General features: G+C 35.8%; 1 protein-coding gene across 1 annotated transcript in view; it reads left to right on the top strand.

Moving 5' to 3' along the window:
* LOC132160200 (inaD-like protein) overlaps positions 1-15,486 on the top strand; it is a 128,547-nt gene that overhangs the window by 47,971 nt on the left and 65,090 nt on the right. Inside the window, exon 29 of the mRNA XM_059569946.1 lies at positions 13,980-14,106. Within this exon, the coding sequence (XP_059425929.1) occupies positions 13,980-14,106 (127 nt within the window). The remainder of the gene's footprint in view (positions 1-13,979; positions 14,107-15,486) is intronic.

Genomic DNA, 15,486 nt, shown 5'->3' with positions numbered 1-15,486 from the left:
GGATTTGTTTTGGAGAGAAACTAAGAGCTTTTTTATAATGTTTGTAAACATTTTACTTTAGACTACATGCATTTTAGCCTTCATTATTTTGGAAAGAAATAGGGCTAATAAAATGCGATGTGAGCCACGACTTTTTTTGTTTTTTTCACTCACAAAACGCAATCTTATACAAGTGGTTTTTTTTTTTGTTTGTTTGTTTGTTTTAACAATGCAGCAAACATTTTTAAATATCTTAAAAATACTTTGATGTCTTTAGAGTGTTGATAGATTTAAGTAAAATCTAGAGAAGATGATGCTGTTTTGCTGTGACTACGCGTAAGATCTCTATTTTTTCCTTTTCTTTTTGAGTAAAGGAAACGCTATACTTTATTAATAATAATAATAATAATAATGCATTTTATTTCATGGCGCCTTTCAGAACACCCAAGGTCACCTTACAAGCAGTATACAGGTCACTGCATAAGACAAAACAAACAACAAACAAACAGCATATACATATAAAGTGAATTTAAGTCTCAATAAAAAAATATTATAAAAAAGCCTGTATAAAAAGATATGTCTTAAGACGCTTTGTAAAAGTCAACAAGCAATCGCTATTGCGAACATCGAAGGGAAGAGAGTTCCATAGGCGGGGGGCAACATAACTAAAAGATCTGGCACCCATAGTAGTAAGTCGAATCCGAGGTACTGCAAGAGAAATTAAAGATGAAGATCTAAGTGCACGTGAAGGAGTATAAACCTGGAGAAGTTGAGTAAGGTATTGTGGTGCGAGATTATGAAGTGCCTTATAAGTGAGTAGCAAGATTTTGAATTCAACTCTATATTTTACTGGAAGCCAGTGCAATTGCTGGAGAACCGGAGAAATGTGATCAGTATAAGGTGTTCTAGAGAGAACACGAGCTGCAGAATTCTGAACCAATTGAAGCTTATGCAGCAATTTGGAGGGAATACCTGTAAGAAGAGCATTGCAGTAGTCTATACGTGAGGTGACTAGTGCATGAATGAGAACTGCAGTATTATTATTTGAAAGAAATGGACGTAGACAATTAATATTGCGCAAATGGAAGTATGCAATCCGTGTGATATTATTAATCTGAGCTTTAAAAGATAGTGTGCTATCCATGATGACACCCAAACTTTTAACCTGAGAGGAAGGACAGATTGCAGTATTATCAATGTGTAAAGAGAAACAATTAGATTTAGACACAGCAGATCTAGTGCCAACAAGCAGGGCCTCAGTTTTATTGCCATTTAATTTCAAGAAGTTCACTGAAAGCCAGTCTTTAATTTCAGCTAAACAGCTTGACAAAGATGGCGTAGGAAAAGAACCGGCAGGTTTGGCGGACAGGTAAAGTTGGGTGTCATCCGCATAACAGTGAAAATTTATACCATATTTCCTTAAAATATCACCAAGAGGGAGCATATATATAATGAAGAGAAGCGGGCCCAAAACAGAACCCTGGGGAACACCAGCGGTGACTGTAGATAGTCTTGAACTAAAACCTTTTAATTGAATACGCTGACTGCGTCCAAATAGATATGAACTAAACCAAGACAGAGCAGTGCCAGTAATACCAATAGAAACTAATCTGTCAAGAAGTATGTTATGTGAGACAGTATCAAAGGCAGCGCTCAAGTCAAGAAGGACAAGTATAGTTAAAAGCCCAGAGTCAGCTGCCAACAGTAGATCATTGGTTATTCTGACAAGAGCAGTCTCAGTGCTATGGTGGGGACGAAAACCAGATTGGAATTGTTCATACAAGTTATTATTGGACAGATGTTCATGAATTTGAATTGCAATACACTTTTCAACTACCTTAGAGATGAATTGGAAATTGGACGAAAATTTTCAAAATCAAATGGATCACCCCCTGGTTTCTTAAGTATAGGTGTAATAATAGCAGATTTAAGAGATGGTGATACAAAACCAGAACCAAGTGAAGCATGAACAATTTTAGTAATCAATGGCAAAAGGGCTGGTAAACAAGCTTTTACTAAAGGAGTTGGTAGAGGGTCTAATTGACAAGTCGAAGATTTAGATTTACCTATCAGACCCACTATCTCTGAAATAGTTGGTAGTGTAAAGTTAGAGAAGACAGAGTGGGGGGGTATGTGAGTAATAGACTGACAGGAATCATTGTGAAGAGTACCAGTAAGTAATTGCCGATGTACATTTTCAACCTTCGATGTAAAAAAGGTCAAAAAGCGATCACATAAGTCAGTGGAATACATATCAGATGGCAAAGAATCAGGTGGTTTCAAAATATTGTTTACCACCAAGAAAAGAGACCTAGAGTTCCCATTGCTAACTCCGATTACATTGGAGTAGTAATCGGACTTAGCTGTAGTCAGTGCATTTTTATAATTTTGAATATGTTCAGCATACATGTCTTTATGAACAGTAAGGCCAGACCTGACGTACAGCCGCTCTAACCTACGGCCTTTAGTTTTAAGTTCACGCAGTTCAGGTGTAAACCAAGGAGCTGAATGCACAAATGAAACCCTTCGAGTTTTCACGGGTGCGAATTCTTCTAAAAGCATGTTCAGTCCATCATTGTAATATTGTACCAGTTCATCAACAGTAGTGAAATCAGATTTACTGGAAAAGATGGCAAGTTCATCAGCAAGAGTAGGCAAATCAATGTTCTTAATATTCCGAAATGTAATCGGGCGACACAGGTTTACCTTAAAAATGGCCAGTTTGGCACAAAATGAGACCATAAAGTGATCTGATATGGATAGATCAGAAACAGTACAATTAAAAGGTGTTACACCAGAGCAACAAACAAGATCAAGAGTATGCCCCTTAGTATGAGTGGGCAGTGTGTTAAATTGTTGTATACCAAAGCAATCCAAACATGATAGAAATTCGCTTGTAAATGCATTACTGAAATTATCTGTATGAATGTTAAAATCACCCAGAAGGATAACATTTGAAGATATGGAACATAGATAAGTTAAGAGTTCAGATAATTCAGTTAAAAAGGCATTATTGCTCTTGGGAGGGCAGTAGATAGTTATGAGGATGGTTGGAATCGCACCATTGATTTTTATGGCAATTGACTCAAAAGAAGAATATGTAGACAAAGCTAACTGAGATACTTTCAATTTCTTTTTATAAAGTATTGCTAGCCCCCCTCCCCTTCCCGTATCACGAGATTTACAAACATAACTATATCCTGGGGGAACACACTCGTTTAGATGGAAAAAGTCGTCTGGTTTCTGCCATGTCTCAGTTAGACAGAGAAAGTCAAACTCACAGTCAGACAGTAGATCGTACACCAGGGGTCCTTTAGTGGAAAGCGATCGTATATTAAGTAATCCAAAGAAAAAAATTGTTTTACCAGAATCGTTGCCAACCGATCTGGCCGGGTTGATTAGTACACTGCGATTGACACTGCGAGTCCGTGTAAGCCTCCTAGGTGGGCGTGGTTTAGATGACCAAAAGGACCGTATTTGACATGAGCCATCGGTGTTATAACTCCGCCGAGACCCGCGATGTATATATTTCCGACGTGGAATGTACACAATATCCAAGGGAAGATGTGGAGCTGACAAAAGATTAAAATGACGCAAACGGAGCTGAGTAAGTTCCGCCGCCAAATACTGGAGCATCGCCCATGCTACCGAGTGGTATACTGCAGAAAGAACGACCCAGATGTAGTTCATCCGCACCAGTAGCTCAGTGATCTTCATAGTTGAACCGCGCGCCAGAGGTACCGCAAAGAACACTTAGTAACCGGCAGTCAATCGGCAACCGCACAGAGCATCAGCAGTCATAGGTACGCAGGTAGATCAACCAGCGTACATACCCGCCAAATCAGCGTGGTAACAGAGGTCAGACTCCTTAAAACGATATAAAACAGTTCATAGATGCATCCATGCATTCATAAGTGCAGGACGATTTTGGAGCGCTAAAAGTTTTAAAATTCCCTCCCTGAGCAGCGGCAGCTAACAGCGCCCGCGTTCACCCGGAAGTATGAAGAGACTTATTGTTGTACTTTAATATTATTATTGTATTATTATTATTAGGCAAATTGTAGGAAAAGAATATTGTTTTTAAAAAAATAACGTAATTTACCGGTATTTCTTCCACCCGAACCGGTTTTGGAACTATAATAATATCAGAGGAACGCAGAACAGAAACGTTAACATATCAATTCTGCTCGGAGTGAACCGATTGAAGTTTTTTTCCGTTTTCAAGCACTGAACCAAAATAAAAGTTTTTGTTTACATAACATATGACTGTACTGTTAATATATACATTTACATTTAGCAGATGCTTTTATCCAAAGCAACTTACAAATGAGCACAATGGAAGCAATCAAAATCAACAAAAAAGTTTTAGTGGGTAAAAAGGGTAAAAAGGGTAAGAAAGAAGGTAAAAAAGATGGAAGATATGTGTTTTTAGCCAGTTCTTGAAGATGGCTAAGGATGGCTGCTTGGATTGAGTTGGGCAGGTCATTCCACCAGGAGGGAACATTTAATTTAAAAGTCTGTGAGAGTGATTTTGTGCCTCTTTTGGATGACACAATAAAGCAATGTTCACTTGCAGAACGTAAGCTTCTTGAGGGCACAGTCTGAAGTAATGAATTTAGGTAAAGGTGTGCAGAGCCAGTGGTGGTTTTAGGCAAACATCAATGCCTTGAATTTTATGGGAACAGCTATTGGTAGCCAGTGCAAATTGATGGAACAGAGTTGTGACGTGCATTATTTTTGGATTTATTAAAAATTAATCTTGCTTGCTGCCGTGTTATGGATGAATTGTAAAGGTTTGGTTGAACTGGCTGGAAGACCTGCCAAGAGAGCATTGCAATAGTCCAGTCTGGACAGAACAAGAGCTTGAACAAGGAGTTGTGCAGCATGTTCCAAAAGAAAGAGCCTGATCTTCTTGATGTTGAATAAAGCAAATCTGCAGGGCAATTTTAGCAATGTGGTCTGAGAAAGTCAGTAGATCATCAATCATAACTCCAAGGTTTCTTGCCGTTTTTGAAGGGGTTATGGTTGATGTGCCTAACTGGATGGTGAAATTGTGATGAAATGATGGGTTAAATGGAACCACAAGCAGTTCTGTCTAAGCCAGGTTGAGTTGAAGGTGATGATCCTTTATCCAGCAAAAAATGTCTGTTAGACAAGCTGAGATGCGAGCATCTACCGTCGGATCATCAGGATGGAATGAGAGGTAGAATTGAGTGTCATGAGCATAGCAGTGATATGAAAAGCCAATGTTTTGAATGACAGGATCTAGTGATGCCATGTAGACAGAGAAGAGAAGTGGTTCAAGAACTGAGCCCTGAGGCACCCCAGTAGTTAGATGTTGTGACTTGGACACCTCACCTCTCCAAGATACTTTGAAGGACCTATCTGAGAGGTAAGACTCAAACCACTGGAGTACGGTTCCTGAGATGCCCTTTGCCAATAGGGTTGACAGGATCTAGTGGTTAACCGTGTCAAAATCAGAGGACAGATCCAGCAAGATAAGTATTGAAGATTTGGATTCCACTCTTGCCAGTCTTAGGGCTTCAACAACTGAGAGCAAGACAGTCTTGGTTGAATGTCTACTTCTGAAACCAGTTTGGTTGCTGTTGAGGAGGTTGTTCCATGTGAGAAATGTAGAGACTTGGTTGAACACAGCTCGTTCAAGTGTTTTTACAATGAAAGGAAGAAGGGAAACCGGTCTGTTGTTCTCTAAAAGAGATAGGTTAAGGGTGGGTTTCTTAAGTAGTGGTGTTATACGAGCCTGTCTAAGTGCTGAGGGAAAAACACTAGTGTGAAGGGATGTGTTAATGATGTGAGTGAGTGCAGGTACAACTGCGGGAGAAATGGCTTGAAGGAGATGAGATTGAATAGGATCAAGCAGACAAGTAGTAGGATGATTAGAATGGATCAGTTTGGAGACTTCTGCCTCAGGAGTGAAGAGAAGGATGTGAATGAGTGTATGTTTGCTGGTGAGATGTGCTTGACGGATTGTGGTGTGGAAAATTGTGGACTGATGGTTTTAATTTTATTAATGAAGAATGTGGCAAAGTCATCCGCTGTTAGAGGTGATGAAGAAGGAGGAAGACAAAGGAGCAAGGAAAATGTTTTAAAGAGCATTCGAGAGTTAGACAAATTGTTAATTTTGTTATGATAGTATATCCTCCAGTTGAGACATTAGCAGAGAAGGGTGAGAGGAGTGACTGATACACATTAAGGTCAGTAGGATTATTTGATTTGCTCCACACCCGCATATTTATTATGTATATATACAGCGTGTAAAATAAGTACTGAACACGTCACAATTTTTCTCAGTAAATACATTTTACTTTTTAATATATATATAGTTTTGTTGACATGAAATTTTCACCAGATGTTGGTAACAACCCAAGTAATCCATACATACAAAGAAAACAAAACAAATAAGAAATTAATTTCTGTGTTATTAAATGGAATGACCCAGGGACAAGTATTAAACACACTTACTGAAATGTATTTAATACTTAGAAAAAAAGCCTTTGTTATTAATGACAGCTTCAAGATGCCTCCTGTTTGGAGAAAATAGTCACATGCATTGCTCAGGTGTGATTTAGGCCCATTCTTCCACACAAACAGTCTTCAAATCTTCAAATCAAATCTGATCTATAATTTTTTTTACATAGATTTTCTATTGAATTCAAGTCAGGTGATTGGCTGGACATTCTAGCAACCTTACTTTTTTTATCGGATACCAATTGAAAGTTTCCTTGGCTGTGTATAAAAAAAAAAGGTTGACGTGTTCATTACTTATTTTACCTGCTGTAAATACACACATGTATATATTTAGGAAAAATGTGTTATCTTTATATATTAACCCTCTGGCCCTCTTCGGTCATTTTTGACCGAAAATTTTTATATTTTGAAATTTTAAAAATCGTAGCTTCAACGGAATGAGATGAGACTTGGTGATTTAGTCACATTAGCAATATGAACACACAAAAAAAAATCATGGACATGATTTGGACATGTTAAAGAGTCCAAAAAAAATAGTCACACTTACCTTCTTCGTGGTCAAAAATGACCGACATAGGAAATGAATGGGAAATACAAAAAAAATTGAAAACTCAGTGAATCTTTTGGTGATACAAACTACAAATCAGCCACTGGTCAGGAAAAAAGTGTGCAGTAATCAAGGGGTGACTCTCCAGAATATCAGGAGTGCAAAATAGACACCAATCAATAAGTGGAAAAAATACAAAAGGGGCTCTCTCTAACACACACACAAACACACAGAAATGAACCTTTTCGTTGATTATTTTGTTAGATTTTTCAATTATCAAATACTGAATAACAAAAATGTTTTTAATGTGTTCCCTTTCTTACAAGATGTTAATGTTTGACTGTAATCATAATGTAAAACCTGATACTTATCAAACCAATTAGAATGTCTAGATATAGATCTAAATGCAAAACCTAAAAAAATGAAGAGATGAGGTCTAAAAAAACTATGGGAATCCAAAAGCCTCTGTATATATCTAAATAGGGTGTTAATACATGAGGTTACGCAACATTACACCAGTTTTTACTTTTTTAACGCCTCCAGATTGCCCAATTCTCACATCAAAAAATGGATTTTAAATGCTTTCACTCTATTTTAATGTGCACTATTGCATTTATTAAAAAATTTAAATAAATAAAGAGATAAAATATATTAATTCTAATGGAGAAAATAGCTCATTAAAATTGTATAAATATTGCATAGTATCATAAAATTCCCTAAAAAAATCATATATAATAATCAAAAAATATAATTGAACAAAAATATATTACATTGGTTTTCCTGAAGAAAAAAAAAGTAACATTTCAAGACTTCGGTCACTTTTGACCGCGAAGAAGGTAAGTGTGACTCCCAAACGAAGAGGGTCAGAGGGTTAAAAATATTTATATATGATATAAATTATATGAATATAAATATATACATGTAAATACATGTAAATATTTTCAAAATATACTGTATGTGTGTGCATTTATATATACATATTAAATATACACCGTACACATATATTGTGTGAACAAAAACTTATATTTTGGATGCGATTATTCATTTGATAGCACTAATGTGTCACATTTTTTTTTTTATTTTAATCTTGAATATTGAGAATGTTTATCCGAAGTCAAAGTGAACTTTATTTATTTTGTGGCAAGTTATTTTAGCATAATTTAACCCTTATGCGTTGTTGGGGACGTTTTCGTCCACTAGGGGGTAAAGTTGAGTCTTATTTTGGCCACAACTTTCTCTGTGTTTGAGCTAATGGAATGATTGTTGGTGACAAATCTTATTTTGACCCATATTTTGGGAAAATGCTTTGAAATTTTTCAAAAACTCAATGGTACACTCTGGGCAAATTCGCTTCCCTTTCGTTATGTTCGTGGATGAAAACATCCACTAAATTAAACTGCTGTAAAAATGTATCAGATAAATATTCTTTTTAATAAATCTATTAATCAACCTCAACCCTGATCAAAACTACCAAATGTTAAAAAAATCCAAGATTTTAACTCTTTAATTACCAAGTTCATAAATGATAAAAAATACACAAAATTACATATTTTCAATTTAAAAAGTGATTGTGGACTGGATATTTTTTTACCTTTTATCAAAGTCTTGGGCATGTCAAAGATTAGTAACATGATTGGCTTTGATGCATTGTTAGATTTTGTGCAGCATTAGATTTTAATTTTTTCTCCCTCATTTACTGTTCGTGGCTGTTTTTGCCCCATTGACTTCCATTATAACGACATTTTTTGATTGCAAAGCCATGACACCATATAATCATGCATTCTTGATTGTTTGTGGTTTTCCCTTTTGGGAAGAGGTAAAATTTTTATTTTTACAGTTGATCACTACGTGGGACCATTAACCCTTTAGATAGGCCTGTGCAAAAAAAGGCTTAGTTTCTGGCTTGTATATGGAGTTATATGGAGTATAATAGCAAATTATAGTGTGTGTGTGAGAGAGAGAGAGAGAGAGAGAGAGAGAGGGTGTGAGAGAGACCTTTGTGCACTTACCTTGATGTATCTGAAAAAATCCAAATATGCACCTCATGCTCTCAGAACTACATGGAGTAAACAATTAAAAAAAGAAGTGTGTTTATGCACCTGCTGCCTTTTGATGGTGAAAAGTACGGATGGCCTATGTGTGAAATGCTTGTCTTTTCTTGATGGTAAAGCCAGTTTAAAACCTTAAAATCCTGTAAAAAAATCTACTTTGCATCAAATTTATGAACATAATGTATTATGAACCAAAATGCTATACCAGCTTCAAATAAGCTGCAGCTCGCTGGAGGGGTCAAGCTGCATAATCATTTCTAAAACTTTGGTACAAGTCAAGCCCTTTCTCGTGTTGCTTGCTGCTCTTCTCACCATTAAATATCCAGCACGATGGCATGCAAGGGTTTAAATCCACGTACTTTGCTTTTGGTTAGTCTATTCACTTGTTAAGTCTGACGTCACGTAGCAGCGCTTCCGTGTCCAAACGCTCTATCAGTTACCACGAGAAAACCACAAAAGGTGCTAATATAAACTCACAATGTGATAGAATACTAGCAAAAAAGTTATAACCTTAACCTTTAACTCCATACCGAAGTCCCAGATAGCCAGACAATGAAAATATAAATATAAAAAAAATATATAAAAATTATTTGTTTGGGATGCTGTGAGCATGGAGACTGTAGTGTATACCGTAAGTTTGAAAGCGTTTAGCTTAAATTATTAATATGAATAAACAGTGCTGCTCATAAATGGCTGCTGAGGTCGTATTCTCAAGTGAAGTGAGTTGAGGCCTGGACCCGGAAACATCGCTTCTTACGTCATCACTTAACAACCGAATACTTTCACCACCATTAAAAGGCAGCAGGTGCATAAATACACTTTGTTTACTCCATGTAGTTCTGAGAGCTGAGGTGTACATTTTGATTTTCTCAAATACATCAAGGTAAGTGGGCAAAGGTCTTTCTCACACTCTCTCTCTCTCTCTTTCTCACACACACATACACACACAATATAATATGCTGTTATACTCCATATAGCTTCATATACAAGTCAGAAACTAAGATTTTTTTGCACAGGCCTATCTAAAGGGTTAATGGTCCCACCTAGTGATCAACTGTAAAAATAACAAATTTTACCTCTTCCCAAAAGGGAAAACCACAAACAATCAAGAATGCATGATTATATGGTGTCATGGCTTTGCAATCAAAAAATGTCGTTATAATGGAAGTCAATGGGGCAAAAACAGCCACGAACAGTAAATGAGGGAGAAAAAATTTAAATCAAATGCTGCACAAAAACTAAAAATGCATCAAAGCCAATGTCGCTACTAATCTTTGACATGCCCAAGACTGTTATAAAAAGTAAAAAAAAAAAAATTCAGCCACAATTACTTTTATATTGAAAATAAGTCATTTTTTGTGTTTTTTTCCCCCCAAATCAGTGACATCATTTATGAACTTGGCAATTAAAGAGTTAAAATCTTGGATTTAAAAAAAATATTTGGTAGTTTTGATCAGGTCTGAAGTTGATTAACAGATTTATGCAAAATAAATTCGAAAAAATATGAATCTGATAAATTTTTACAGCAGTTTAATTGAGTGGATGTTTTCATCCCGAGCATAATGAAAGGGTAGTGAATTTAAACAATGCACAAGGGTTAAAAAATGAATTTAGCTTTTGAATGCTTTGGTTTGGTGTCAGACTATGCAGAATTAATTAAAAAAATAAAATAATAGTAATCATTAAAAAAAATTTAATCTTGCTAGTCCTGTTATTTGTATTTGCCATTTTCTTTGAATTATTACAATAAAATAATACAAAAACAATATTTTTCATTAATATAAGATTTCTGGACCATATTTTGTATCTGAAGACATAATATTGGCTGTCTGTGCCAGAGCTCAAATCGGCAGCATTCACTGCAATATGATTCTCACTGGAACTGCAGTGCCCGTAATGATCCGTTATTAGGTCCCAGCTGCCTGTAATGATCACAATCTGGGTCTCTTTGCAAAGAAGCTGAATGCTGTATTTATTATGGGTCTGTTTCAAGATGTCCACTAGTGTAAGTGTCTGAGGCAGAATTCCACTCACATCAAAGCACAACCCATTTCAATCTGTTATATCCCTCGCTGCATGCCAGAATCAAGAGAGAAAATGAAAGAAAAGAGGACAAAGGTTCACCTGTAAGCCCATGTTTCTGAGAAATGGTGTCTCTTCCCAAGAGACCTGGGGAAGAATCCTGATTTTAAATCTAGATACCTCTGGTGTCACACTATTTTGATTAAAACTGTTTTATCTAGCAATTAATTTGAAATCATGGTATTTGCCTAATTGCTCCTTCATCCATTAGTTGCATTCGGCTCCCAAGGCGACGTGATTATTCACCGCAATCAGAATATGGGGCCCTTCTAATTACACCCTGCAAATTTAATTAACATTTCAGCTCGAGTCTGAAGACAAACTCGCTCTGCTTTCTATTTCTGGTGGTAGGTTCAGAAAGAAAATGGAAATTAAGTGGAAATTAAATGGACCTATTGTGTGCAAAATAGTTCGTTTGCTAACATAGGAAAATTAGCTTTGACTGCTAATTCCTATATTCCCTTCTTTTGCACTCATTAGTGGTCTTTATTTTTATGTATCTTTCTTTCATCATTAATCAGCAACAAGTGCAGCTTTCAGGTGAAACATTATGGCATCCTTCTGTAAGCGCTGCTAATATCTGATTAATGCTAATAGACCCGATAGAGGAAGTTAGCGTGAGCTACTATAGCTGCAACTCTGTTCACAGATGGTTAGCCTTGATTAGACACTGTTGTTGCTGGTCAAGTGTGTTATTTAGCATGTATGTTCAATGTTCAGCTTTGTGTTAAACTACTCAGAATTGGAACACCATAAACATTACACCGCAACGTGTGCAATAAGTCAAGAGCACCCTCGAATTCTACTCAGAACACCCAAGAAATCACATACTGTATCTAAAAACTAAGCACTGTAGAAATCCCATTACAGTGTGCTGAAAATTACTCAGAAAACTGTAGAAATTGCGTATTGATTTTCTATAAACCACTTCTGAACACTCTAGAACTCCCATATTGATGTTCTATAAACTACTCTGAACACTCTAGAACTCACATTGATGTTCTATAAACTACTCCGAACACTCTAGAAATCGCATATTGATGTTCTAAAAACTACTCTGAACACTCTAGAAATCGCATATTGATATTCTAAAAACTACTCTGAAAAATGTAGAACACACATATTGATGTTCTAAAAACTACTCGGAACACACTAGAAATCACATACCGTATTTTCCGGACTATAAGTCGCATGTCTTTTCATAGTTTGGCTGGTCCTGTGACTTACAGTCAGGTGCGACTTATTTATCAAAATTAATTTGACATGAACCAAGAGAAAACATTACCGTCTCCAGCCGCCAGAGGGCGCTCTATGCTGCTCATTGCTCCTGTAGTCTACCAAAGAAAACATACCGTGCCCTCTCGCGGCTGTAGACGGTAATGTTTTTTCTTGGTTCTAAATAAATGCGACTTATAGTCCAGTGCGACTTATATATGTTTTTTAACTCGTCATGACGTATTTTTGGACTGATGTGACTTATACTCAGGTGCGATTTATAGTCCGAAAAATACGGTATTTAAATACTAAAAACTACTCGGAGCAATCAAGAAATCATATATCGATATTCTAAAAACTACTCTGAAAACACTAGAAATTGTGTGGAAACGTGCTAAAAATTACATACAACACTCCAGAAATCCCATATAGACAAGCTGAAAACTACTCCGAAAGCTCTAGAAAACACATATTACTCTTCTTAAAAACTATTTAGAACATTTTAATAATTGCACGACGACGTTCTAAAAACTGCTCCGAACACTTTAGAAATCCCATAGTAACATTTAAAAAACTACTCCGAACACAATAGTAATCATATGTAATTCTAAAAACTACTCCGAACACTCTAAATATCACATATTGATGTTCTAAAAACAAATCAAAATACCCTGAAAATTACATAGTGCCATGCTAAAATCTAATTACAACACTCCAGAAATCCCATATCAATATGCTGAAAACTACTCAGAAAACTCTAGAAATTGCACAAAGACAAGCAAAAAGTTACTTTGAATATTGATCGAATACTTTGAATTTAAAGCAAATATTGATATTATAAAAACTACTCAGAACAATCTTGAAATCGCATAGCAACATAAAAACAACAGAACACTCTTAAAACACTCAAGAAATTGCATTTCAACATGTTAAAAACTACTCAGAACACTCTAGAAATCACATTTATATTATAAAAACTACTTCGAACACACTAAACATTGCTTTTATATTATAAAAATGACTCTAGAAAATAGCTCAGAACACCCAAGAGATTGCATAGCAACATGCTAAAAGCTCCTCTGAACATCTGAGAGGCCATATTTCAAAGTATAGCAACAAATCTGTTCACAAGGAAGGACCACTGACCATTTAGGTCCAAGTACATTTAAAGCACTTGGGAGTCTAATAAAAGCACAAACGGTAAATAGTCGTCATGAATTTGTAGAACAGTGTTGAAGTGCCTTGTATTGAGATGTTGATAACAACTTGAATGGTGGCTTTCCAGCAAATTATTCCCATTTCCATCTCCTGGGACTTTTACCACTTCTTGTAATAGCTCATTGCTTAATTTCACTATCAGTTACAGCTTTCTTCTTGCTCTTATCATTCACATCTCTCTCTCTCTCTCTCTCTCTCTCTCTCTCTCTCTCCTTCTATATCTGTCTCTCTTATTCGTGATTTGTTGGGGTTTCTAAGCTTAGAGTTTTCCCAGCAGCATTCATTCATATTCATCTCTCACTGTTTACTTGTTTGTCAGAATCCTTTATAGTGTCTTTCCACACTGGGCTGCATTAGACTCTCTCTCTCACGGTCTCTTTGCTTTTCTCTTTAAGCAGAAAGCAGGACAGATTGGTGGCCCTCTACCCATGCGCCTCCCCCCACCTTACAGACCCCCCAGCCAAGTGCAGGAGGAGGAGCAACAGGAGGAAGAGAGGGAGGATGAGGATGAGGAGCAAGCTAAAGGTGAGAGTCTGCTGATACGTACGATCACTGGCTATGTTCGGAATTACATACTACCATACCGGTCTACTGTTTTGTAGCAAATAGCGTGGATGCATTGCAGATTTTCTTTATGCATGGAATATCGGTGAAACCAAATACATTTTCATTATAAGGGCTGTCTGTCTATTTATTTATGAATAATAGTTAAATACATAGATGTTAATTGAATTAAATTATTATATATATATATATATATATATATATATATATATATATATACTGACAGCCCTTTCCATTATTCAGATTAATTACAAAAAAGTAAAAAAAAAAAATAATAATAATAGTAATTACCTAAATATATATTGAATTAGCTTAAATATTTTATTCAGAAATAGTTTTTATTTTGAATAATAATAAAAAAACAAAATAAGTCAATAGTGGTTGAAAAAAATATATTGAATTGAATAAAATCATTAATAATAAATGAACATTTGCTTAATGTATAAAGGAGAAAAGGGTATTAGTGATTTAATTGCAATGCATTTTATGTAATTTACATAAATATTTTTTAAATCATTTGACAGCCTTATCCATTATAGAGTACATTTTATTGCATAAAATATAGTTATATTTTGTATGCATGGAATACAGTTTGCATTATGCATAGTTTAGTATATATTTGAATCAACTGATTTTAAATGATCTACAATATATATTTTTTAAACATTTGTAATGTGAATTATATAACAGAGCACTGCGCTGGGCAGTATGTCCCAGAATGCAATGCACTGAAGATGACATGGATTAATTGCCATTAAAATAACTGGGCTGCATCTGCTGAGTTCAATATTAAGCATGCAGCATAGAGAGGTCATGTGACAACTATATTCAGTTTGAACCATTTATCATTTCCCATATTAAAATTTTAATTTTCAAATTTTAAAGGCTCTGAAATATAAACTTGATTTTTAAGCTCTTGAATTAGACATTTATGTTGATGTGACATCTTGATCTTTAAAATATGAACGTGGAACTCTTAAATTATGTGTTTTTGTAGTTTATCAAGCTCTCTACAACTAGCCACCATTTAACCACGAAGGCTAAATGTTCGCTCTCATGTCTCTAGTCACTCTAGCTCACTATCTGTAGCCTGAACAGTTCTCCCTGTGAAGCTTGTTTTCTGGTGAGGTGATTTTGATGAGCGCATATGTTTGTCCCGTTGCTTCCATCCCGTCAGTCAGTGATAAATTATTTCAGGTTACCTCATCTGGCTTCTGTCAGTCCAGTCAAAGAATTCTCTGAATGGATTGATGGAACTCAATACGTCAGCTTTGCTGAAGGCATCAACATCCTGAACTGCTTAAGTTAGAGGGGTTTTTCTTTTTCCACTCCAGCGTCTTC

The sequence above is a fragment of the Carassius carassius genome, chromosome 16 (assembly GCF_963082965.1).
Source record: "Carassius carassius chromosome 16, fCarCar2.1, whole genome shotgun sequence".
In the NCBI taxonomy this organism is placed as follows: Eukaryota; Metazoa; Chordata; class Actinopteri; order Cypriniformes; family Cyprinidae; genus Carassius; species Carassius carassius.
Note: the sequence above shows the minus strand (reverse complement) of the source record. Positions and strands in the feature narration are given on the sequence as shown.